Source organism: Leucopleurus acutus, assembly GCF_964270905.1.
Source record: "Leucopleurus acutus genome assembly, chromosome: 8".
Classification (NCBI taxonomy): domain Eukaryota; kingdom Metazoa; phylum Chordata; class Mammalia; order Artiodactyla; family Delphinidae; genus Leucopleurus; species Leucopleurus acutus.
The window spans coordinates 96,321,641-96,347,285 of NC_139151.1; the positions used below are offsets into that span (position 1 = coordinate 96,321,641).

The following is a 25,645-nucleotide window of genomic DNA, read 5'->3' on the forward strand; positions in this document are numbered from 1 at the left end:
AAACTCCTCAAGGACAAGGACCATGCTTAGGTATTAAATAATTATTAAACAAAGGGATGTCTTCAATTGTAAGTGAGTTGGGGATACTCACAGATGAAATAAGTGGAACACTTTTAAGTCAGCATGAAATCAAGTGCTATGTAAGAAGAAATAGGAGTTCAGGAGGAAAAGGAGATCACTGGGGATTGGAGGAATTAGTCAAGGAATCAAAATGAGTATATCTCCTTAGGGAGATAGCAAAGTTCTTTGGGCAGGGAAAACTGAAAATTCTAGGGATATATTTTTATACTTGGCAATGTTTGTATAAAGCAATATTTCTAATGTCAAAACATTAAATTTTGAAAAATATAATAAGTAAATAAAAAAGGAAAGAAAAATGAGAAAGGAAAAACCCGAGGAAATACAAGGGGTATACTGGTTTAATTTTGAACCCTCTTATCTATAAATGTCTTTAGTTCCTTTTACTTTAGGCTTTTCTCATCTCTGAAGAAATCAAAGTCCTATTGTATAAATGCTTTATTAATAATACTATATCAGTTATAAGAGTCAACATTGTCTCAACCTGCAATCTTTTTAGAATGTGTGTATACATACACAGTATTAATACGTGTTTATTATATATATGTTTTATATATGTATATGTATAGACTAGGTAATAGTTCAAAACATATAATAAGGCATACATTGAGAGGAATTGTTCTCACCCTGTCACATTTTACCCTTGTCCCCCTCTCATATGTTCTGTAGACAACTGCTTTTATTTTATTCAACCAGCTCTTTTAAATCCATTTGATATGATTATATTTTGGTTCTCCAAGTTTCCAGTACTGTTGAACTTTGCCATTTTTTCCCCCTGAAATAGCCTCCTTCTTTACTTTTTCTAGAATACCCTCTTTTTCTGCCTTTTATCGTAAAGGCATGTAATAATTTACCTCATCTGATTGTCTTCCAGTTAAGAGTTCAGTATAATTCGGTAATCTGATTATTGGTACTTAGATTATCTTTCAGCCCAGCGTTATAGGACAAAAACAGTTTTTTTATAATTGTTTCTGAATTATGATTGGTACCAGAGGCCTGAATGGACTATCAGTAAGATAGAAGAAGGCTGGATAATATCATTTGACTATTACTTTAAAAAAGATAGGTCCATTCAGGGAGTATGAAAAAAATATTTGAAAATAATTCAGTTGCTACCATGATTCATTTTGTTTGTTTGTTTTTTAATTTATTTATTTACTTTTGGCTGCATTGAGTCTTCATTGCTGTACGCGGGCTTTCTCTAGTTGTGGCGAGCGGAGGCTACTCTTCGTTGCGGTGCACGGGCTTCTCATTGCAGTGGCCTCTCGTTGAGCGTGGGCTCTAGGTGCGTGGGCTTCAGTAGTTGTGGTGTGAGGGCTCAGTAGTTGTGGCTCACGGGCTCTAGAGCGCAGGCTTAGTTATGGCGCACGGGCTTAGTTGCTCTGCGGCATGTGGGATCTTCCTGGACCAGGGTTCGAACCCGTGTTCCCTGCATTGGCAGGTGGATTCTTAACCACTGCGTCACCAGGGAAGCCCCTCCTTTTGTTTGTTTGTACAAAGAAAAACTTTGGCAATGTGGTTATAGATGGAAATATGGAGAACTTAAGGGATGCATTTGAGCAAGCCCAAAGACTTTCTATTACTGAATCAAGGGTAAAAAGAATGAAGAATGACTTCAATTTCTGTATCTCTAAAATGACTGGAGTTGAATGATACGATCTTAAAGTCTTTCTACTCCTTAAGCTTTTATAATTCAGGAGCAGTGGTGAGAATAGTGACAAAGTGACTGGCTACTGATTCCAAGTTAAGTACAAAAAGAGAGGCCAATGGAACAATCTGTGGAAGGACATAAGTGATTTCATGTCCTGGTGAAGAGGAATACTGTGTTCAGTAGAAGTTGAGGAAGACAAGGAATTTTCGGGTTGGAATTTGATAGATCATCATTGTGAAAGAAAACTGACCATGTGTGTCTAGGAAGAGAGATTTGGGTGCTGGATTTTTTTTTTTAATGTGTAGGCTATGAACCCTCAGGGGAGCTATAGATGAGCCTTAGGAGGTTCTTGAATGTTCTAAAATTATACACAGCATATTAAATTATATCCATTTTTCTTTGAGGAAGCATTTGCAGCTTTAATTAGATTCTTATCATGACCTAACAAAAAGCCACTCACTCTTAAAATATGAATGATAAAGACTCCAAGTGATTAAAATGGAGAAAGAGTAATAATACACTTCAGTGGTCATGCAGTGGATGAATATAGTCATTGTGATATTTTCAGAGTAAGTTGGGTTTCAATCACAAAAGACACAGAAGTAAGGGGTGAGAAAAATACAAAGAATGGAGAGAAATTGTCATTAGACAGCTTTGAGTCTTGGCTTGCCATTATAAGCTGTGTGACCTTGGGCAAGTGAATAACCTTCAAAAACCTCAATTTCCTCAGTTGTAAAATGGGGATAATAAGTATCTACCTTAAATGGTGGATATGAAGATTAAATGAGATAACACATGGTAAGCACATAGTATAGTGCTTGGCACATAGTAAGTATTTGGTAAACCTTTTCCCTCACAAGGTTTTAAATTTTCTATATTTATTTTAAGGTCCTTATTGTAGGTTTCACTGGGGAGGGCTGGTCCTTAGTAAGTCCATCTTCAGAGAACTACTCAGTGATGCTTACACTCAAGATTATATTAAGTGGTTAGTCTAGAGGCTCTTTCCAATGTAGATTTGCAAGCTGGGTGTATAAAAGTCAGACACTAGACTTGTTGCCTGGCAGCACGTGTCCCTGAGTGGTAGTACATGGCTTGCATTGTAATGTCATCAGTGCAGGGGCCAGCTGGCTGGACATGTACTGCCACATAGTCTAGGGACTCCATTCCTCAACGAAACAGCAGCCGGCACTAGGGTTAACAGAAAATGACAAACCAGGCATGGATGAGGGAGGCGCCAGTAGAGCAGCGGGATGTCCTTTGATTTGCTTCTGTTATTTGCATGTCTTTCTTGTGATGTCTGTGAAATGTTCAGAATGACAAAGTTTTTAAAAGACCTGCTGACTCCGCCTGAAAAATGTGAAAAACCTCCCGTTTAGAGACCCATTATGTCCAGCTAGCCTGCATTTTCTATATCTTTTCCTTCATTTTTTATTAATGCAAACATTTGCATGAAGACAGAACCTTTGTTTCTTAAAGAGTTCATCTGCTCCTGCTGCTTACTGGCCCTGCCATGCAAGAGCACAACAGAACCTTTGTTACGCTTTGAGCAAAGCTGTTTATGAACGGTGGCTTACTGAGAACTGCTTCCTGTGCTGTGTGCTTCCATTTTGTCTAAAAGAAAAAAAGAAAATAGTTCTTAGGAGTGAAAAGAATTTGGACTTTCTTTTATTCACGTGTTGAATGTTGAAATGACAAGTAGCCCCCAAATTTGTGAGGAACTGGTAATTGCATCGAATGCATTTTTTCACTTTACCTTGAACATAATGAGGCTCTTGGTAACAATGGAAGAGACAAGTACTTTCTCACTGGAATAGAGAGACAGAACAGTAAAAAGGCAACAGAAAGAAGGGTTGAGAACAGGGCAAAAATGGCTTCCTGTAAGAACCCTAATATTGTAACAGAATGTGTTTTGGCACTTAGTGTTCCCCACCTGGAAGGCACAGTCCTGAAATGGTTGAGTTGAATAAAGAATAGCACCACAGTTTATAAATAGTGATACATTTTATGTACTCATTCAGTAAATATTTGAATGACTGGTATGTGGAAGACACTGAATGATTCTGAGTGTTATAGGGGATAAAAGACAAATGAGTTATGGTACCTATCTGTCTTTAAGGAGCAGGAAGTCTAACAATGGAGGTAACACGTGTAACAGAAATAACTCCATATCAAAGTAGAAAGTGCCACTGGAAATATTTAGAATAGGTATTTAGGAAGTTCAGGAAAAGGAAGGTTGTTTCTGGCTGGGAGATAATCAGGGAAAGCTTCCTGACCAGGTGGCATTTGAGTTGAGCCTGGCAGGAGAGGTAGGCTTGGACATTGCAACATGCCAACATTCCATTAATCATTTGAGTAATAAGTCAAAAATTATGTGGCTCTGGTAAAATAGATCCAAAGCATATTTTTATAGGGTACTTTGGTGTTTTACACCATTTATTCGCTTTCATTTAAAAAAAGTTTAATTAATTAATTAATTTAGTTTTGGCCATGCCATGTGGCATGTGGGATCTTAGTTCCCTGACTAGAGATTGAACCCGCCACCCCTGCAGTGGAAGCGTGGACCCTTAACCACTGGACCACCAGGGAAGTCCCCACACCATTAATTTAGATGATATGTTAAATGATGGCATGAATTTCCTGTGTAAACTAAACTAGGGCCTCTCTGTCTAGCCTATGCTGTTCCAGTCATTCACCGCATATGACTTTTGTGCACTTTGGCCTAGGCCTCTAGGCATCTATAAATATCTATGTAAGCATCCTTTACTTTCATAACAAAAATAGAAACTCAAAGGGATTATTGAGCATTATTGTAGCCATATCCCATAAGCAGGGTGTAGACATAGTTCTGAGTGGGGATTTGACATGTGAGACTCTCATTTGAAAAAGAATCTCCACCTTCATACAGAAGCAGTATCAATCAGAAGAGAGAAGATTGGGAATTCTAAGCCCATGAGTTTTCAGCTGCCTTTAATTAGAACTCTTCTGTATCTTTCTGCCACTAGATTAAATGAGACCCTGTTGCTGTTTTATGAGTTATTGTGAGTGCCAACTAATTTTTATGAAATAGTTTGAATGTAAAATGTCAAGTAATTGATAAGTTGTTGCATTCATACCTTGCTGCATTAATATCACTAATCTGTATATTCATAGTTAAATTCCATATTACCAAACATAGTTGCTGATAATCTGTAGATGCACGGTTTGCCACAAAGGCTACAACCTTTAATGACTATGTAGCACAATTCATTTTCACCCTATAACATTAATACTTCCCTGCCTGACATGACATTATGAGTTGCACATTATGACAATATGATTTCTCCATGTTTGTCAGTTTATAGGGTTTTTTTTCTAATTCATGGTGCTTTCTGGAAGATGGTATTGTGAATGTTTATGGAGTTGATTTGATAACTATACTGCTCTATGAGTAACTATTTTTGCAAAGCTTTAGTCATGACAATGCTTGGATTCTTCATGTATCCCATAGATCATAACTGTGGGAAACTTAAGTGCTACTTCAGATTTCTCTGCATTTAGGCAGTGCATTTTGTTATGGTCAGCTCTCTGAGTGCTTTAAGTTTGGATCTCTGTAATAGCTTCCTTAAAAAAAAAAGAAAAAAGATTTCTGTAGTTTCTGGCACTTGAAATTGCAAGACTCAAACGTACTAATTCTGTATTATGAGATTTAGGCTGGAAATACTGAAGAAATAAGATTTAAGTACTTAGCCTTAATTGACATCTGCCTCTTTCCCGCCCCCCCAAACCCCCCCCCCCCCACCAGTTTTAGGAAGGAGAAGGGAGAGGAGAGGATTAATGGTTGACCAGAAACTGTTTGAATGTCAGGGGACTCAGCTGTTAACTTGTACAATACCACCGTTGGTTGAAGGAAGTAGACTTTAGTTTTTTGTCTTCTACTTTACATAAAGACCTTTAGTCACCTCTTGTTTTCTGGTTGTCACAGGTGATGTTAACATATGTGTAATGCTTTCTTTGCTCCTGGCTTATCTTCTAGTATTTGAGTTTGACTAGCTGTATAGCAGCACTGTGGTGGTTTGGGTGTCCAAATGCAATGTATTAGTTTTGTCTGTTTTGTAACTGTTAATGTAAAAGATCTTTCCTTAATTTGTACATTTGTTCTTAGAAAATTCCATTTGATACATATGCTCCGTAGCTCTTTAAGGGCTGCAATATAGTGTAGTGCAGACCAAAGGCCTGGATTCAAATCCTGTCTCTGCTGCTTACCAGCCCTTTAACCTTTAGGTAAATTACATGTCTGAGTCTTCCTTTTTTCACCTGTAAAATGGAAATATAATAAAAGTACCCATCTCATAGGATTGTTGTGAGCAGTAAATGAATTATTACCTATAAAATGCTTAGAATGCTGTCTTTCATAGAGCTTAATAAATGTTGGCTGTCATTTTATTATATTTATAGGTTTAGCTACCATTAAGCAAACTCCGTAATGATCAAGAGCTATTAAAAGAGGGAGGCCTCCTGCATTTATATAAAGGATATTTCTCAAGATATTGATCTGCAAGTTGTGATTCATTTACAGTTTTTTTCTGGGGGCCCAAAGTTAAACTTGACATGCAACTGTTTTATATTCAGAGCTAGTTAGTGTTTAGAGAAGCTTGATTTGGGGTTAACACTTTTACTTTATTTTTCTCCACCGCAAGTTTTAAATTTCTTTTTGTATTATACTGACTATGTTAATTGTGAACTCACAATTTTGGTAAGGGACGTAATTAGCTTAAATTAAATATCATACCAGAACAAAATATAGGGTAATAGGTTTATACACTTGGAGTACAGAAGGCCTGTTTGAACAAGACGCAAAGCACAAAGGGCACAGATAAATACTTTTGATTACATGGACATTTTAAACTGTGCAATGAAGGGTACCATAAACAAATGAAAAGAAAACCCATAAGGTAGAAAACCCATATTTGCACATATAGAGAATTAGAAAAACCTCCAAATCAAGAAAGGAAAAAGACAGCCAGAGAGGAAAATGGGCAAAGGATATTAGCAGATTATTCACAGAAGAGAAATACAAGTAACCATGAAAATATGCTTAACTTTATTTAATTAAGTAATTAAGAAGACTAAACTATTAAAACAACAGTGAGAAACTATTTTATAACTGTTAAATTGGCAAAAGTCACAAAGCTTTAGTGAAAACAGATTTTCTCATGGTGGGGAGGAGTATAAATTGGAATAACCCTTTGTAAAGCAACTGTGTATATCTAGTAAACATGAAGATGTGGAAAAAAGGGAATTCTTGTGTACTGTTGTTATGATTGTAAGTTGGTACAGAAACTATGGAAAACAGTACAGAGAATCCTCAAAAAATTAAAAATAGAACTACTACCATGTGATCCAGCAATTCCACTTCTGGGAATATATCCAAAGGAAACAAAAGCACAAAATGGAAAAGGTACCTACATCCCCATGTTCATAGTAACATACTTAACAATAGCCAAGATAGGGAAACAATCTAAGTGTCCATTGATGGATGAATGGATAAAGAAGTTGTGGAAAAAATACACACACTGGAATATTATTTTAATAATATTCTGAATACTATTCAGAATATTATTAAAAATGAGGAAATTGGGCTTCCCTGGTGGCGCAGTGGTTGAGAGTCCGCCTGCCGATGCAGAGGACATGGGTTCATGCCCCGGTCCGGGAAGATCCCACATGCCTCGGAGCGGCTGGGCCCGTGAGGCATGGCCACTGAGCCTGTGCATCCGGAGCCTGTGCTCCGCAGCGGGAGAGGCCACAACAGTGAGAGGCCCGCATACCGCAAAAAAAAAAAAAAAAAAAGAGGAAATCCTACCATTTGCAACAACATGGATGGCCCTTGAAGGCATTATGCTGAATTAAGTAAGTCAGAAAGAGATAGACAGATACTCTATGATCTCACTTATATGTGGAATCTAAAAAAACCCACCAAACTCTGAAAAAAGAGATCAGACATGTGGTTGCCAGAGGCAGAGGGTTGGGGGAAGGAGAATAGGAGGATGGTGGGGGTGATGGTAGGACAGGGTGCAGATTTCCAGGAATAAGGTAAATGAGTCCTGGGGATGTTAAGTACAGCATGATGACTGTTGTTAACACTGCTGTATGATGTATGGGAAAGTTGTTAAGAGAGTAGATCCCAAGATCTACTTTTCTTTTCTTCTTTCTTTTCTTTTTATTGTATCTATATTTGAAGATGGATGTTAGCTTAACCTATTGCGATAATCATTTCATAGTATATGTAAATCAAGCCATTATGCTGTATTCTTTAAACTTACACAGTAATGTATGTCAATTGTTTCTCAATTAAACTAAAAAAAAAAAAAAAAAACCATGAGGATATGTGCATCCTGTGACATGTCCATTCAATTTTGAGATATCTGCCTTAGGAAAACTCTTGTACGTGTATGCACAGGAAAACAAGTGCAAGAATGTTCAACCCAGCACAGTTTGCTATAGTGAAAATGTGGGAACAACCTGAGTATTTATCAATAGAGGAGTATTTACCATTGGCAAATAAGTTGGTTCCATATTGTTTCATAAAAGATTTCCAAACATGGTTGAGTGAAAATAGTAAGGTACAGAAAAGTATATGTCACTTACTTAAAAACAAAACCAAGCTCACAAACTGTGTTTATATATTTTTTTAAGTATGAGTACCAAACTGATTGGGAACTGGGATTGGTTTTTTACTTTTTCTATATTGTTTGAATCTTTAAAAATAATTAAATATGTAATTATAAATAAACATTTTTTTAAGTTTAAAGATCATGCCAATACTTTATCCTATTTACCAACTGAAGTTTCTTTTCTAGTATTAAGAATGGAGAGCCAGTGTTTTCTAGATAATACAGTGTAAAATGGGACACATTGTAGGTTCTTAGCTTTTTCTTATTTTGTTTTGTTTTTGAGAGCTAGGGTTGAAGTGGAAGGGCATGGGCTTTGGAGTTAAATCTTAAGTTTGAATTCTAGCTCAGCCATTTTTTAAGACTGAGCAGGTTCCTTAACCTCTCTGAGCTTCAAAAAAGTCTATTTCCTACCTCATTGGGTTGTATAAATATTGCATGTGCTGGTTTTCCTCATTTCCCCATCTCCTTTGGTCAAAGGAAATTGGTCTAGTGTGGTCTAAGATCAAAGATGGTCTTGTATGGGTGATAAAATATTTTACCAGAACATACTGTGTCCCTGGATCAGGACATACCAGTAAAGATGGAGGATGTAAATAATTAGTTTTAGAGGTTTATTAACTTTTTAAACCATTAAGCTATCTATATGTACTTAACAAGATCAAATACTATATCATGTTAGTGATTTATATATGATATTAAACTTGAAGCTTCTAAACAGTTTACGTGACAGGTCGTTGGTTAACAGGGTTACTTTTCTAATCTCAGAGAACAGTCTTAATTTAATTCAGCACTTATTTGTGCCAGCCAGCATCTAAATCTCAAGAGGCTTCAAAGACAAAAATGTGTCTCAAAAGGACTCTGGTAAGGGAGAAGAAAGTCAGATTTAAAGTTGAATATATGTGTGTACTCTGCTTTTCACTTACACTGCTCTTGCTCTTGTATCTATTAATATCACATATTGTAATTCATGTGAATATTTTCTGGGGAAACTTGTTTATTCTAATACAGGGACTCTGTATAAAATACTAATATAATAAAATGAGTGGTCTCAATGATGTAGGTAGCCTGTCAAGCAAAAATTTTCGAATGGGACCCCTTGTCATTTAATTGCAAAATAAATAGCTAATGCTTTGATGGTATTTATGCTTGGGAAGAGAGTAAAAAGAAATAGTTGTGGACTTCACCCGTATAAATTAGAGCCTCCTGAGTAATTAACAGTTCATAAATGAATGCTTCCCACAAGTTTAAAGGCTATAGCTGAAATGGGTATAGATTATGTGTATTATCATATGTGTAGGGTTTTATATAGCCCAGGAATCCTTGAAGATAATCTGTAAACATCCTTGGTTAGATGAGCAGAACTTTAAATAGGTGAGTAGGGGGCTATAGTGGGTTGGCCTCCGGGTGTTCCTTAATGTTGAAACCCAATGTCTTGTGAGGTGCGATGTCTGGGAGGGATATGTAGTAACAACTGTAATAAAACAACAATAATAAACATAATAGCTAATGTTTATTGCATATTTACTATGTGCCAAGCACTATGCTAAGATTATTACATAAGTTATTTTATTTACTCCTCACTACAACCTTAGGTGGTAGGTATTATTTCCCAATTTTACAGAAAAGGGCAGAGAGATTTGGTAATTTGCTTCAAGTCACACAGCTAATAAGTACCAGAGCTAGAAATCAAATCCAGGTCAGCCTGACTCCAGAGCCCATGTTCTTAACCATTGCGATAAATTGCTATGTTGTTTTAATCTGTGAAATTAGTATGTAGCAATAATAACATAATCATTAATATGTTACCTTCTGTGTATATCAAATGTATTCTAAAGAAGCAGTTTATTATTAGACATATTCTTTTTTTTTTTTTTGCGGTACGCGGGCCACTCACTGTTGTGGCCTCTCCCGTTGCGGACCACAGGCTCCGGATGCGCAGACTCAGCGGCCATGGCTCACGGGCCTAGCCGCTCCGCGGCATGTGGGGTCTTCCCGGACCGGGGCACGAACCCATGTCCCCTGTATCGGCGGGCGGACTCGGCGGACTCTCAACCACTGCGCCACCAGGGAAGCCCTATTAGACATATTATTAATGTCATACCCATTTTATAGCAAGAGTGACTGTGGTATATAGAGATTAAGTGATCAGCAGGAGGTGATTCAACGGAGAACCAAGAAGTTTCTGATCCACAATTGCTTTCACTCGTAACGTTCATATAAAGATCATACAGTATTTACTTATTTATTTATTTATTTATTTATTTTTTTTGTGGTAAGCGGGTCTCTCACTGTTGTGGCCTCTCCCGTTGCGGAGCACAGGCTCCGGACGCGCAGGCTCAGCGGCCATGGCTCACGGGCCCAGCCGCTCCGCGGCATGTGGGATCTTCCCGGACTGGGGCACGAACCCGTGTCCCCTGCATCGGCAGGCGGACTCTCAACCACTGCGCCACCAGGGAAGCCCTATTTACTTATCTTTTACTTAGATATTTCAGTGCAGTGCAGTCTGAGATAAGCACTTATAGCTTCAGTACACTGCACTGAAATATCTAAGTAAAAGATAAGTAAACACTGTATGATCTTTATATGAACCTTGTGAACGATGCTGTCTGAGCAAAACATGGACTCTTGGGCCTTAGTGTGGATTTCAGAACAATAGAGCATATTGGTTCATGTCAGAAAACTTAATCCTGGTCTTGTGGAAATCACAGCAAAGCAGAAGAAGAGAAGCCAATCTGAAATGCTTTTCTTTTCCAAGAGGGCAGCTAAGGTGCCCAGATATCTTTGCCCTCCAGGGGTGCAGGTGTGCAGTTTTTATTCTTTAATCATTCACATAAATTAAAGCTTATTCTTTTGCATTTAAAAAATAACATGAAGTGACACCCTCCATGTTTTATTGCCAGACAAGAGCTTTGAACTTCTGTCTCGCTGAAGTTTGGTAAAGTACAAGGATTTTCCATGGCTGGGTGGTGCCCTTAACCACAGAAGGAACATTGGAATGATAAGAGCTGCACAGGAAGGAAACCACTAGGGAGCAGCAATTTAGAGAGAGCTCTTTGCACTTGGCTCGTGTGAAATTCTTGGGAAGGAACTTCTTCCTACCTCTGCTGGCTCTTCTTAGCTCCTTTGCTTCACGCACAGATGAAAAGAGCACTAGGACATATATACACTACCAAACGTAAAATAGATAGCTAGTGGGAAGCAGCCGCATAGCACAGGGAGACCAGCTTGGTGCTTTGTGACCACCTAGATGGGTGGGATAGGGAGGGTGGGAGGGAGGGAGACGCAAGAGGGAAGAGATATGGGAACATATGTATATGTATAACTGATTCACTTTGTTATAAAGCAGAAACTAACACACCATTGTAAACCAATTATACTTCAATAAAGATGTAAAAAAAAGAAAAAAAAAGAAAAAAGAGCACTAGGGCTTTCTGTTTCTACTTTCCGAACTAGGAATGGGTGGAGTAAATACTTTGTGGTGGGGTGGTTCTTCATAAGAAACTTTGAAATTTGGGGACAAGTTTTAACTTCACACAAATGCTGATTAGCATGCATACCTATGCAGGTGGGGACAGGATATAGACACACTCACATACACACATATGAATTCACATGGACACAAGTGGACCACATCTCTCAGATGATTTTACTATCAACATACACCCCTGCTTTTGTGCTCTGTGTAAAATGAAGATCATATTTATTTCTAAAACTGATTAGAAAGTGTCAGTGATGAGGCAGTGTGGTATATAGTGTTAAAAGCATGGGTTCTTGGTAGGACACACCTTGGTTTGAATCTTGGCTTCTCTTCTCACTAGCTGTGTGATCTTGAGCAAGTTACTTTAATTCTATAAATCTCAGTTCTCCCATTTGTAAAACAGAAACATGATCAAAATTTCTATCATAGGATTGTTGTGAAGACTAAATAAAATCATGCATGTAAAACAATTAGCACAGTCTCTGGCCCATTGTTGTTCAGTAAGTTGCACAGGTCCTCAAAATTGGTAGAGCTGTTATTATCATTATTATGTGTAATATTAAACTCTAAATGTCTGATTGGTAGCTGAATGTTAAATAAGTATAGTCCTTTATTTATATTTGTTTTCTTTTTTCCTTCCCCTTTCCCCCCCTACTTTTTTTTTTTTTTCTCATGCAAAGTCTGTTTTCCAGAAAAGTCCTCCTTTTTTTGAGGAGGACGAAAGTACTTTGATTTTAACTGCTCTGAAAACATTTCTCCCTTAAAGAGCTTTCACATTGACTTTTAGTCCCTGGAGCTAGGGAGGAGAAGCAGCAGGATTTGCTTCTAAGTAGAGCTCTTTCATTTCTACCATCAAAAAACAAAACAAACAACCAAACCAAAAAAACAAAACAAAAAAAACCCCTAGTCTTGTAGTAGCCTTAGGTAGATCTAAGTCATAAACGCCTATATAGCCCAAGGAAGAAATCTTTTTGTAAGACCAGGATAAGTGAGTGGAATAAGGGAAGGAAACTCAGAGGTGAAAGTATACCTGATTTTAATGTTGGTTTGGCCATTTTTTCTTCCTGATTTCATATATGCTTAATTATAAAACAATTAATGCCAGAAATATCTTTTTTTTTTTTGGCCATGCCACGTGGCTTGCAGGATCTTAGTTCCCTGACCAGGGATTGAACCCAGGGCCAACAGCAGTGGAAGCACTGAGTCCTAACCACTGGACTGCCAGGGAAGTCCCAAGAGATTGTCATGTATTATCTCACTTCTCTGTCAGTTTTGGCCATTTCTTAGCGAAATAGTTTTCCAGTTGTATGAACTGTTGCTGAAGCACTGGTTTTGTTTTCACATCTTTTTCTGAGGTCAGGGTTAGAGAATGTTTGTGGTAGCTGATAGTTGTTAGCTTTGGGAAGCACTCATATTGATAGAATAAGTCATGGAATGTAAACATGTCATTCATCTGGACTTTAGGCTGGTGTAAACATGGTGAAACTTTAGGTAACCACTGTCAAAGACTCACTTGAGTAGAGCTTGGGTAGATAAACTTATTTGCTTTATAATCTCACTAAACTACCAGGACTTCAGGAATGTTTTTTTGAAGTACCTATTTTTACAAATTTTAGGTAATTCTTTCATATTTTCCTGAAGGATGAAAATGTGAAAGAGGCAAATGCCCATCTCAGTAGCAACTTTGTGGAACTGCTTTTTGGCAAGATATTTATTACTTTTGGGTTTTTTGTTCTTACTGTTCCAGACGAAAGTTGTTTTGTTTTGCTATTTTGTAAAAAATAGGATGGCAAATGGAAGTACTGAATTGGAAGTTTCTATATGAAGTGTGCCAGGCTACCACTGTTATACCTGAAGACAAAACTCAGGGAAGGGGAGCAAGCATTTCGTGAGCACCTGCTATATTAGAAGCTCTGCTGTATTACTGAAGTAAGCCTCCGATAGCCCTTTGACATAGCTTTTAATAAAATATATTATCAAGAAAACCAGGTATTGTGGTTTATGAATAGTAACGGTATTATTATCCACAGGAAATAGGCTTGCAGAATTATTTGCTCAAGGTCACACAGCTAGCATTTGGTGGGGCTGAGAATGGAACTCAAGTGTCTTGGAACTCCAAAGCCAAAGTTCTTAACCAGTGATTCTTAAACTACATCAGAAACATCAAGTGTACCTGTTAAAAATTACTGGGCTCCAGTTAGAATTTTAAGGTCACCAAGTCTGAGATATTGTCAGATGATCAATTTGTATTTTAACAGGGTGTCTCAGTGATTCAGATCAAGAAGTTGATTGACCATGTTTTGAGAAAGAATTAAATTATGTTTCTTTCATCACTTGTATGTGGAATCTAAAATATGATACAGGGACTTCCCTGGTGGTGCAGTGGTTAAGAATCGCCTGCCAATGCAGGGGACATGGGTTCGAGCCCTGGTCTGGGAAGATCCCACATGCCACGGAGCAGCTAAGCCCATGCGCCACAACTACTGAGCCTGCGCTCTACAGCTCAAAAGCCACAACTATTGAGCCCACGTGCCACAACTACTGAAGCCCGCACGCCTATAACCCGTGCTCCACAACAAGAGAAGCCACTGCAATGAGAAGCCCGCACACTGCAACGAAGAGTAGCCCCCGCTTGCGACAACTAGAGAAAGCCCACATGCAGCAGCGAAGACCCAATGCGGCCAAAAATAAATAAATAAATGTATAAAAAAATAAAAATAAGTAAAATAAATTATGATACAAATGAACTTATTTACAAAACAGAAACAGACCCACAGACATAGATGACAAACTTACAGTTACCAAAGGGGAAGGGGGAAGGGATAAACTAGGAGTTTGGAATTAGCAAATACAAACTACTATATATAAAATAGATAAACAACAAGGTTCTACTGTATAGCACAGAAAACTATATTTGATCTCTTGTAATAACTTATAATGGAAAAGAATATGAAAAAGAACATATATATATAACTGAGTCACTTTGTTGTACACCAGAATCTAACACAACATTGTAAATCAACTATACTTCAATTTATAAATAAATTAATTTAATTAAATAATGTTTCTTTCCACACTTGATAAAGAAGAAAACAGGTGCAGATTAAATAACTATCCAAGATTAAGCTATCAGACAGAGCCATGATTCCAACCCAGGTCTGTCTAATTCTAATACTCATCACACCCTGTATTACAAGCCCATGATTAAGTCACACATTTATCCGTCACAACAAATGTAGAAAACATGATTTCTGATAAATTGGGCCACACAGATTTCATGGTCTTATTATTTATCAAGGTTAATAACTTATGACAACTTTACTGAAATCTTCATGGTCCTTAAACTTTTTCAGTGACTTTTTTTTTTTAAATTAAAGAATTGAGTTTTCCTTGCAGTCAGATCATCCATGTTTCAGGCATAGAATCATTACTCCCTGGGATAAATTTCTGGGACACGCAGAAGTGGAAGAAGGTGGAAGGAGGGAGGAAGAAAGAATTCCCAGGTGTACCTGCTAAATGGTGCTAAAGCTCCTCACCCTAATCACTGAAATGAAGAGTGAAGGGTTGATATTAATACTAACAGCCAATCACATGGCAATAGGTTATGTTCTACAGCATCTCCCATTCTGCCCATTGAGACTAGCTCAGTTAGGGCCAGCAAGTTTGGTTTGCCTATTCCAGTCCACTTCCTAGAACAGAACCAACACCTTGATTGACTTTCATGGCCTACTGGGATTGGAAGGACTTTTTTTTTTGTATCCCTCTAACTTTCTCTTTCTGTCTTTGTTTGTTTGTTTTTTGTAGCCCAGCGCCATGTCCTCACATACATGGAGGATGCAGTATGCCAGCTGCTAGAGAACAAGGAAGATATTAGCCAATATGGCATTGCCAGGTTCTTCACTGAATAGTAAGTACATGAGTGCTTTGCCTATAGCGTGGGCCCAGAGGAGGCTTTTGGAAGCAGGCAAGATACATGAAAAGTAGAGCAGGGCAATGCTGATTATGTAGTGGCAGTGAATGCTTAGACTGATTGAGGGCTGCCCAAACAGGTTTTGGAACATGCCTTTGGTGCAGCTAGTTTTGTCCAGTGATAAGTCTCATGAGTGGTGATAACTATAAAAGTTCAACTGCTGCTTGTTTGATCTATTAGATCTGGTTTTTTTAGGTTCTTCTTATAATTTTTAACTTTCCCTCTTATTCAGAATATTCACTCTGATTTCCTTTAGTCAGTGTTCCTTTAGCCTGTGTTTTTCTTGGCTGGCTTTTTTCGTGGAAATGCTTAGGGTGATATTCCTCTGCAGTTTTCTTTCTACAGGAGGCTGTGTCAATCACTTAATGATTTGAGATTATTTCTAGAGGCAGGACATCTTTCACAGATTATATCTTTGAGGAGTAGTGTTTCTTTATAAAGTATGCTTGGAGTGTGTAAAAGTCAAAATGATTATTTTTTTAATTTATTAAAAAATTGTTTTCTTCAAGTTATAATTTCTTCAAGATATAGTTGATGTATAGTACTGTCTAAGTTTAAGGTGCATGGCATAATGATTTGATTTACATACATTATGAAGTGATTATCATAATAAGTTTAGTGAACATCCATCATCTTATATAGATAGATAATTAAAGAAATAGAAAAAAACTTTTTTCTTTTGATGAGAACTCTTAGGATTTACTCTCTTAACAATTTTCATTTGTAACGTGCAGCAGTGTTAATTATATTTATCGTCTTGTACATTATTACATCCCTAGTACTGGTTTATCTTATAACTGGAAGTTTTGCCTGCCTTTATGCACTTCCTCCTATCCCCCACCCACCTCCGATGACCCGAAATCTGATCTTTTTTTCTATGAGTTTGTTTGTTTTTGAATTATTGACCTATAACACTGTTAGCTCCTGTTACACAACATAGTGATTTGATACTTCTATGCATTTGAAACTGATCACTGCAATAAGTCTAGTTGTGATAGTTCACCATACAAAGATATTACATAGTTTTTTGTTTTTGTTTCTTTTTTAGGTATTACATAGTTATTGACCATATTCCCCACACTGTACATTTCATACCCGTAAGTCATTTAGTTTGCAACTGAAAGTTTATACCTCTTAATCTCTCTTACCTATTTCTTTCTTTTTGGTATCACAGAACTGGTTTTAGGCTGAATGAAATAATCAGTTTGAAATACCTTGGTCTTCATGAAAGGATATGCTAAAGAAATACAAAAAATTATTTTTATTACCAAAATGCCAACATATTTATATAATCATTTGTCTTCTTTTTCCTTTTTTTCTGGTTTATTGTAAGCATTCTAAAAAAGGAAGAATAGCCTCTTATAGGCTTCTACTTATGGTGCATCATGAGCTCAAGTCCATCCTCCTTGAAAACAATTTTATTTTCCTTTCTGTTCTCCAGAGTTTCCTTGAAGATCAGACATCTCTTCTAATGGCCTTAACTTGGGTTGCTGTTAGGGGAATTCTTGACTCCCCCAGCTCTTTTGCTGAGGTATAAGTCTTGCAAACAAAATCTAGATTTCTTATGGATTGGAATTTCAAGTTCCTGGGAAAAACAGGCTTGCCAGGATCAGAGCTGTCCCTTCTCTTCTCCCAGTCTTCTAAAGGAGGGTGAAGTAGAACAAGGAATGTCACTTGTTCTCGAGGTATGGGCTGAAGCAAATGAGGTGGACTGGGAATAAAGACTGAGAATGAATAGCCTTGCTTGCTTTTACAGAACTGACAAGCCTAGGGGTCAAGTTTCTAGGCTATTTAATCTGTACGAGCACCCTTGAGGCTCCTTGCCAAATGAAATATGATTCTTCTGGGGACAGTGCTTCTTCCTGGCTTTTTTCATTTTACTCTATTCCCCCTCCCCATCTCCTTTATAAGTCTTTTCCCTACTGTGCTGGTTCCTTGAGGGTAGGCATCATTTCTTCTTCATCCCTGTATTCCCAATACCTGGCATGATGCTTATTATATGATAGGTGTTAGGTAAATGTTGAATCTACAGCTGTATCTGTATTTTAGGTTATTGCATACTATCCACTCTTATTCTTGGTCTTATTATGAATAAGGACCGTCTCTTGTTCTTTCTCTCTTTTTTCTTGATTCTTTTTGATAAAGTTCTATATCCTGCCATTTAAGAAGCTGTCTACTGGAATTCCCTGGCGGTCCAGTGGTTAGGACTCCACACTTACACTATAGGGGGCACGGGTTAGGTCCCTGATCAGGAACTAAGATCCCATATGACGTGCAGCACGGCCAAAAAAAAAAAAAGAAGCTGTATACCATGTATGTAGCACTCCAAAAGTGAACCCACTGGTGTATGTAACTAATACTGAACTCTAGTAAGGCTTATAACTGTTTCCAAATGCTATTGACTATAGCTTTTATCTAGCAGTACACTGTTGGAAAAAAAAAATCTTCAGACTTTTTTCCACAGTGCTGATAGAAATCTAGTTGCCAAGTGAGCAGTTGCTTGTCCTTAGAAAACTAAAAATTACATAATCTATGTGAATGGCACATACCTGACATTTTTTTAAAATAGATCTTTATTGGAGTATAACTGCTTCACAATACTGTGTTAGTTTCTGTTGTATAACAAAGTGAATCATCCATATGCATACATATGTCTCCATATCCCCTCCCTCTTGAACCTCCCTCCCACCCTCCCTATCCCGCCCCTCTAGGTCATCGCAAAGCACCGAGCTGATCTCCGTGTGCTATGCTGCTGCTTCCCACTAGCTATTGAATATTTGGTAGTGTATATATGTCGATGTTACTCTCACTTCACCTCAGCTTCCCCCTCTCAAGCACCCCCCAACTGTGTCCTCAAGTCCATTCCCTATGTCTATGTCTTTATTCCTGCCCTGCCGCATCAGTACCATTTCTTTTTTTTTTTAGATTCCATATATATGCATTAGCATACAGTATTTGTTTTTCTCTTTCTGACTTACTTCACTCTGTATGACAGACTCTAGGTCCATCCACATCACCACAGATAATTCAATTTCGTTTCTTTTTATGGCTAATATTCCATTGTATATATGTGCCTCATCTTCTTTATCCATTCATCTGTTGATGGACACATAGGTTGCTTCCATGTCCTGGCTATTATAAATACTGCTGCAATGAACATTGTGGTACATGTCTCTTTTTCAATTATGGTTTTCTCAGGGTATATGCCCAGAAGTGGGATTGCTATGTCATATGGTAGTTCTATTTTTAGTTTTTTAAGGAACCTCCATGCTGTTCTCTGTAGTGGTTGTATCAATTTACATTCCCACCAACAGTGCAGGAGGGTTCCCTTTTCACCACACCCTTTCCAGCATTTACTGTTTCTAGATTTTTTGGTAATGGCCATTCTACCTGACATTTCTATAACTCTAAAACACCATATTGGCCTGAGGCAAGTCATTTTAAGAGGTGAGCCAGCATCAAAGCTCCAAAATCCTTAAAAAAAAAAAAAAAAAAACACAAAACTCAACTTGAAAGGTGTTTGTATATGATTGAATAGGAAGTAGTATTTGGTAGACAAGGAGACCTGAATGGTAGAAGTTCCTGATTTTCCTTTGATTGTGAATTTATCTACTGAAAATCCTTCTTTCGCAGACCTGAGTTTTGTATTGATTTATAGAAGCATAATGAAGTGAAAAGAGCTCTGCCCTGGGAAGAAAAAGAGCTCCTATCCTTATAAGTCCTCACTCCATAATCTTGGGAAAATTTCTGAAATTTTTTTCCTTTTTTTTTTGGGCTGTGTTGGGTCTTCGTTGCTGCGCATGGACTTTCTCTACTTGCAGTAAGCGGGGGCTCCTTTTCGTTGAGGTGCGCAGGCTTCTCATTGCGGTGGCTTCTCTTGTTGAGGAGCTTGGGCTCCAGGCTCACAGGCTTCAGTAGTTGCAGCACGCAGGCTCAGTAGTTGTGGAACGTGGGCCCTAGAATACGCGGGCTTCAGTAGTTGTGGCTTGCGGGCTCTAGAGCGCTGGCTCGGTGGTTGTGGCACACTGGCTTAGTTGCTCAGTGGCATGTGGGATCTTCTCGGACCAGGGATTGAACCCATGTCCCCTGCATTGGCAGGTGGATTCTTAACCACTGTGCCACCAGAGAAGTCCCTCTGAAATTTTCTGGGCTTCAGTTGCCTCAACTGTGAAATGGGTATAATAAAGTCTAATGTGCTAATAAATAAAAATAACGTAATAATTATATATTATAATAAAAAATGTTTTATTAAACTCATACTATGTTTCAGCAACTATAATTCTTTGAAATAGGTAATATTATTATCTCTATTTTATAGATGAGGAAACTGAGGCTCAGAAAAGTTAAAATAGCTTCTTTAAGTTCACAAGCTAATAAATGACAGAATTAGGAACCAAGCCTCATCTGCAGTATTACAAAGGCCACTATTCTGTACTGTCTCCAAGTCGCTATAATGCCTAATGTTGCTGGAGGCCTAACCAGATAATAAATATGAGGTCTCTTCTAGCTATGTTTTCTGGATTCTTTGAAATTTCCCTTATGAGCTGTACTTCACACAGTTTATTACATAGCTTTGTCTGGTGACCTCCATTCATTGCCATTTAAATGTTTTATGTTGTCCTTTTGGAGGGGATACAATTGGAGCTGTCTCAAAACAATAGGAAACATAATTTTTTTTAAATGTGTTAAGTGTGCACTTCCATCTCTCAGTTTCAAGTTCAGACATTGAGATTTTCATACGTTTAATGGTGGATAATTTACCTTTGAGCAATGATAAAAATACTCTTCAAAATTGTTTTTGGAAGGTTTTTCTGCTGATTTTCTTCTATGGATCGGCTTGCCCTCTCACCTGTGCTGTCACTCCTTGGTGCTTGGTGTTTTCCAACAAATCCATGATTGTTCCAGCAAATCTGGATAAGCTGTAAAGCATGAGTAGCTAAGCTGTACTGTGTGTGTGTGCGTGTGCGTGTGTGTGTGTGTGTGTCTGCAAGACTGTGAGCTCTTCAGATCATATTCTTCTGGACACTCTTGAAAGAGGGATACGAAATCCCACAGGATTTTCTTTCATGTTGTATGCAACCTCTACCTCTGAATGCCATCTTTCAACCAATGAAAGGTAAAAGGAATTAATATTTAGAGGTGCCGCTCTAAGAATAGACCAAGTGTCGGCACGGGGTCAGGACCTCTGAAGAAGTACAGACAAGAAAATGAGGCTAGAGTAGCTGTAACTTAGAAACCACAGCAGAGTGTGACCAGGTTCTTGTGGGAAAGATAAAATGAGAAATGTGTTTTTTTAGGACATTGGAAAATAATGATGAGAGAAAAACAGGCTGAAATCTGAGAATTCCTATCACGATTGGGAACCCTTCTTCACAGGCTAAATTGATAGTTACAACACTGTGGCATCAGAGAGCTTGACCTCCACATACTAATATAGAAAAGAATGATACTCTGTGGTCTTGGTTGGTGGGCCCAGGAGGACTCTTTTTTTATAATCAAGTGTCTTGTTTTTGTTTTTTTTTAAATGATGATTTTACCTTTCTAGGGAAGTTTTCATGATGACTGTTTTGCTTACAAGTACATATACAGATATCCTTCATTGATGGAAGTTTTTTTTAAGGATATGTGAGAATATAAGACAGCATTCATTCAGTAATTATTTTTGAGCACCTACTGTGTGCCTATGTGTATTTGGCAATGAAGAAGACATAGTGGTGAACAAGACAAATAAGGTAATTACCCTCATGAACCTAGCTGTTTAGTGAGGGAGATAGTCAATAAACAAGTAAGCTGACAATGACGACAATAGCTAATAGTTAATAAATACTTGCTATGTGCTGGGCATGGTTCTAAGCATATAACATGTATTATCTCATTTAATTCTCAAAATACTATGAGGTGGAATATTAGTATTATCTTCATTTTATACATTAGGAAATTCAGGCACACAAAAGTAACATTCCCTAGGTTACACAGCTGATAAGTGTAACAAGGAAGTAACTAGGATAATGTGATATATAGGATGGCCAGGAAGGCCCCTTGGAGGAGATGGCATTTGAGGGCTTATCCCATGGAATGACTGGCTCATCCCATTTGAGAGCTGATAAGTTATCTCAGCTCAGGTGACCTACCTTCTTTTTGTCCACCTTTATTACCTAGGCTTTCTGTGTCCAAAAAAAATAGTTTGATTGATTTTATGTGCTGCTTCTCAGAGTGGAATACTCTTAACAGGCAGTAGTCATAGAAAGCTATCTTACAAGTAATTGGCCTCCCTCATGCGCTGCTCATATATAATAAGTAAAAACAATAAAATAATTAGTCATAAAATTATTTGTGTTATCTAATAGATAGTATAAATATGGAGATGGAAGTATTTATCAATCTTTGGAAAAAGAACATTAGTAATTCCATTGTGATACATATTATCAGAATTCAGTTGGGAACTTGCATGCTTTTTTATATACTCTTGTAGTAAAAGGTACCAGCCTCAAATTCCTTTTTTTATTGTTTTAATTAGAATAAGTCCATGAAATGTGAACTTCATTAATTCGCTCTTGGAGAAAAAAAGGAGATTCCAATAGTGCATATTCTTAAATCACTTAAAATATAACTTAATGAAAACAATGCATGATTATAAAATATGTATTATTTCTTCTTTTTTAAAACAGGTGCTCTAAGCCCTATGAAAGATGACCCACTTCTCTCCTCAGTAATCTAGAACAGTCAGGGTATAAACTTTCAGTTCTAAAATTGGCAAATTTTTTAGGATTATCCACCACCCAGCATTTAAGTAATGTTTTGGGTTCTTCTTGTGCCCATGGTAACAGAGGAGTGGATTTGGAGCAACAAAAAACACATCAGAACAAACCAGGAACTCACTGATTTCCAGGCTCATAGCTTTGAATGAGGGGTGGACTTAAGACTTCTCTGGGCCATTTCTGCTCCATGTTTTCCCAATTTATTGTTGTTAAATTGAGTCAAAATGTGGTATAGTGAAGGAATGGTGACTAATCCTATCATTGGCTTCTTCAAAAGGTGTAATACTTCTCCCAGCCTACCCCTCACCCCCATCTTTTTTCCACAGTTCAGTTCTTAGCTGGAGTTGACACATTGTAACAGAATATAATCCATTTTTCATTGTCAACATCTGGATTCTCAGACTCAGATAATTGCCACGAATAGATTTTGCCATAGCTGAAGCAATCCTATCCTCATTGTTATTGGCCCAGGCATTTCTGTTAAGCCATCATTTGTGAAATCTATAGAGGATTCTGGTTCTTTTCCATATTACCAGAGGTATCTTATAGCAAAAGGACACCAGGGAAACATAGTGGTGAGTTGAGAGTCACCAAAATCTATTTTGAAACTTAAAAATCCAGGTTCATTGAGGACATAAGAAGCTGCTTATTTGCTTAGAATCCGTCTCTCTTCTTCAGTCCCTTCATGTTTTGATTATAGGAAACCATCCAGCAGCACTTGACCTGGTAACTGAGGAAGCCATTTCACAGCCCACTGGTCCCCTGACTCATTTAGAAGTTGCAGTCAAAGGTTATGGAAGTAATAATTGGGCCCAGATTCTCCCTGTCAGGAAACACCTTACTTCCCCACCCCCTCCCTGCTACAATTTAAGAGAAATTTAGCTGTTGTGAAACTGTGCAATAAGAGGAAATGAAGGAACTCCATCCTTGGCTGAAGTATTCTCAAGACCCAGCGATATTATTTCTGTTTTCATGGGAGCTGCTTTTACAGCTAGCTAGTATAAATTTTAGGTATAATTCTCCACACTAAAATATTTCCCCTTAGAGAAATTACTTGATTTATTTTAATCTATAAATAATATAAAGAACCTTTACTTGGTCCAATCCAAGCCCTGGTATTCCTTGTCACTCTGATAATTTCCTGAGTACTCCTCTGGCAATCAGGTAGACACACACAAATCTGAAGTAACATGTCAGTAGTGCTATTAGCAATGTAAAATAGCTAATCAGAAGTTAAGAAACTTTACTTCATCAACAATAGAGCAATTTAAATTCATCGGTGCTTTTAACTTCTTCCATAATTTGCTCAGAGCTCTCGAAGATCTGTGGTGCTGGCAGCACAGGCCTGGCATGAGAGCAGGAAAGAATGACACAATCTGGCACCTTTAACCAGAGGGTTGTTAATGAACTGGGATGGGGCCAGAGGGGAGAAAGGGGAAGGAGGATGGACAGTTAGATTTTTGGCAGTCACACAAAGGTCCTTCTTCCCTGAGAAAAGTGAAATGAAAGTCAAATGAAGCTTCTCTCTGTTATTATGATTTACTAAGATGTTTGTCTGTCCATAGCCTCCGGCCCCATGGCAGGTGCATCTTTGCATTCTGACTTCCCCACAAAACAAATTCTCAGGGTCCTTCAAGAGGGGTCATATCCAACCAGGTTCTTGTCTGAGGCTACAACTGTGATTTCTTTTTTCAACTAACAAATGCAGCTCAGAGCAGCACGGTAGAAACTACCTTATCAGAAAATGTTATGAGCATGTAAATTTATTTGAAGACTCATCATTCCAGCATTACTGAGTTCTGAGGCTGCCACAGTAGGTAATGCCATTTCTGGTGTGGCCATAGAAGCAGCCTTGAATTTATCCCTTTGTCATTAAATAGCATTAATAACAAATGCCTTTGTTAAGGTCCTTGTGTTATATTTTCCAAGTCAAAACAATTGCTAGGGATGAAAATACCTGTCTCATAGGGTTGTTATGCAAATCTAGTGAAATGACAGGTATAAAATATCTGACTATATGTAATTCATTTTCATCGAGTCTCATTCCCCTTTATCTCCAGTTTTCTGGGATTTTTGCTTCCCTCCTACTTCATGGCTTTTTTGGAAAGTGATAGTCTTCTTCTTCTTTCTCTTTAAATGGTATCAAAGTTGAAAATCTTGAGGACTTTTAGTCTGTCTTGTTTTCTGTAACACTTTTTGCTTACCCTGCACTGTTTGGAGATTAAAGACGTTTGATGATTTTCTGCACGACTATTAGCCATTTAGTGTTAGCCACTTCACTCATTATTTAGTTTATTCAGAGAATAGCCTAAGAAAGCTTTTCTTTTCTTTTTTTTTTTTCACAAAAAAGCCATTTCCTCACTTCCTGTCTATACCCTCTTTCCTCTGGCTGCCAAGATTTTAAAAATTCAAGGTGTAATGGGAGACCTGAGCTAGTCGGGGCCATGCAGCTTGTATTGTTCCCGCTCTTAGCTCTAGCAGTACAGTGATGTGCTCAGGGTAATGAAAAGCAGACATTCTCTGCTGAGGTCATTGCTCGTCACACTGGCAGCTTGCTCCAGGAAGCTGTTTATCTGTGCTTGCTGAGCCAAGCTCCAGCCTCCAAACAGTTGGATGCACTGAGAAACCACAGAGCCCAAAGAGAGAATGTTACACGGGCAGGTCCAGGCAGAGACAGTATATTTACACCACGCAAGCTGCAATTTACATGTGTGGGGGTAATTGCTCATCTGCACCCTCTCAGACTTCACCTTCTATGTAATATATGTGCCCTCTCAAGGGGGTTTAACCTAGAGAACTGTGCAGCTCTGTCCAAATTGCCCTGAACATCCGCTAACTTGCCGTAAGGAAAAAAAGGTATTATAGAAAACTTGATGTAAAAACCACCTTTTTTTTTTTTTTCAACTGGACCATTTTTAAAGTCTTTATTGAATTTGTTACAATATTGCTTCTGTTTTATGTTTTGCTTTTTTGGCTTTGAGGCATGTGGGATCTTAGCTCCCTGACCAGGGATTGAACCCACAACCCCTGCATTGGAAGCCAAAGTCTTAACCACTGGAC

At 37.9% G+C, this 25,645-nt stretch overlaps 1 protein-coding gene across 3 annotated transcripts in view; it reads left to right on the top strand.

Annotated features, from left to right (window-relative positions):
* CSTPP1 (centriolar satellite-associated tubulin polyglutamylase complex regulator 1) overlaps positions 1-25,645 on the top strand; it is a gene marked incomplete at both ends in the record, with an annotated part of 187,830 nt that overhangs the window by 21,520 nt on the left and 140,665 nt on the right. For 2 of the 3 annotated variants that reach the window (XM_082844034.1, XM_082844032.1), the window contains one exon: positions 15,662-15,764. The exons of the other annotated variant lie outside the window; for it this stretch is intronic. In XM_082844034.1, the coding sequence (XP_082700160.1) occupies positions 15,662-15,764 (103 nt within the window). The remainder of the gene's footprint in view (positions 1-15,661; positions 15,765-25,645) is intronic. 3 annotated transcript variants of the gene reach the window in all.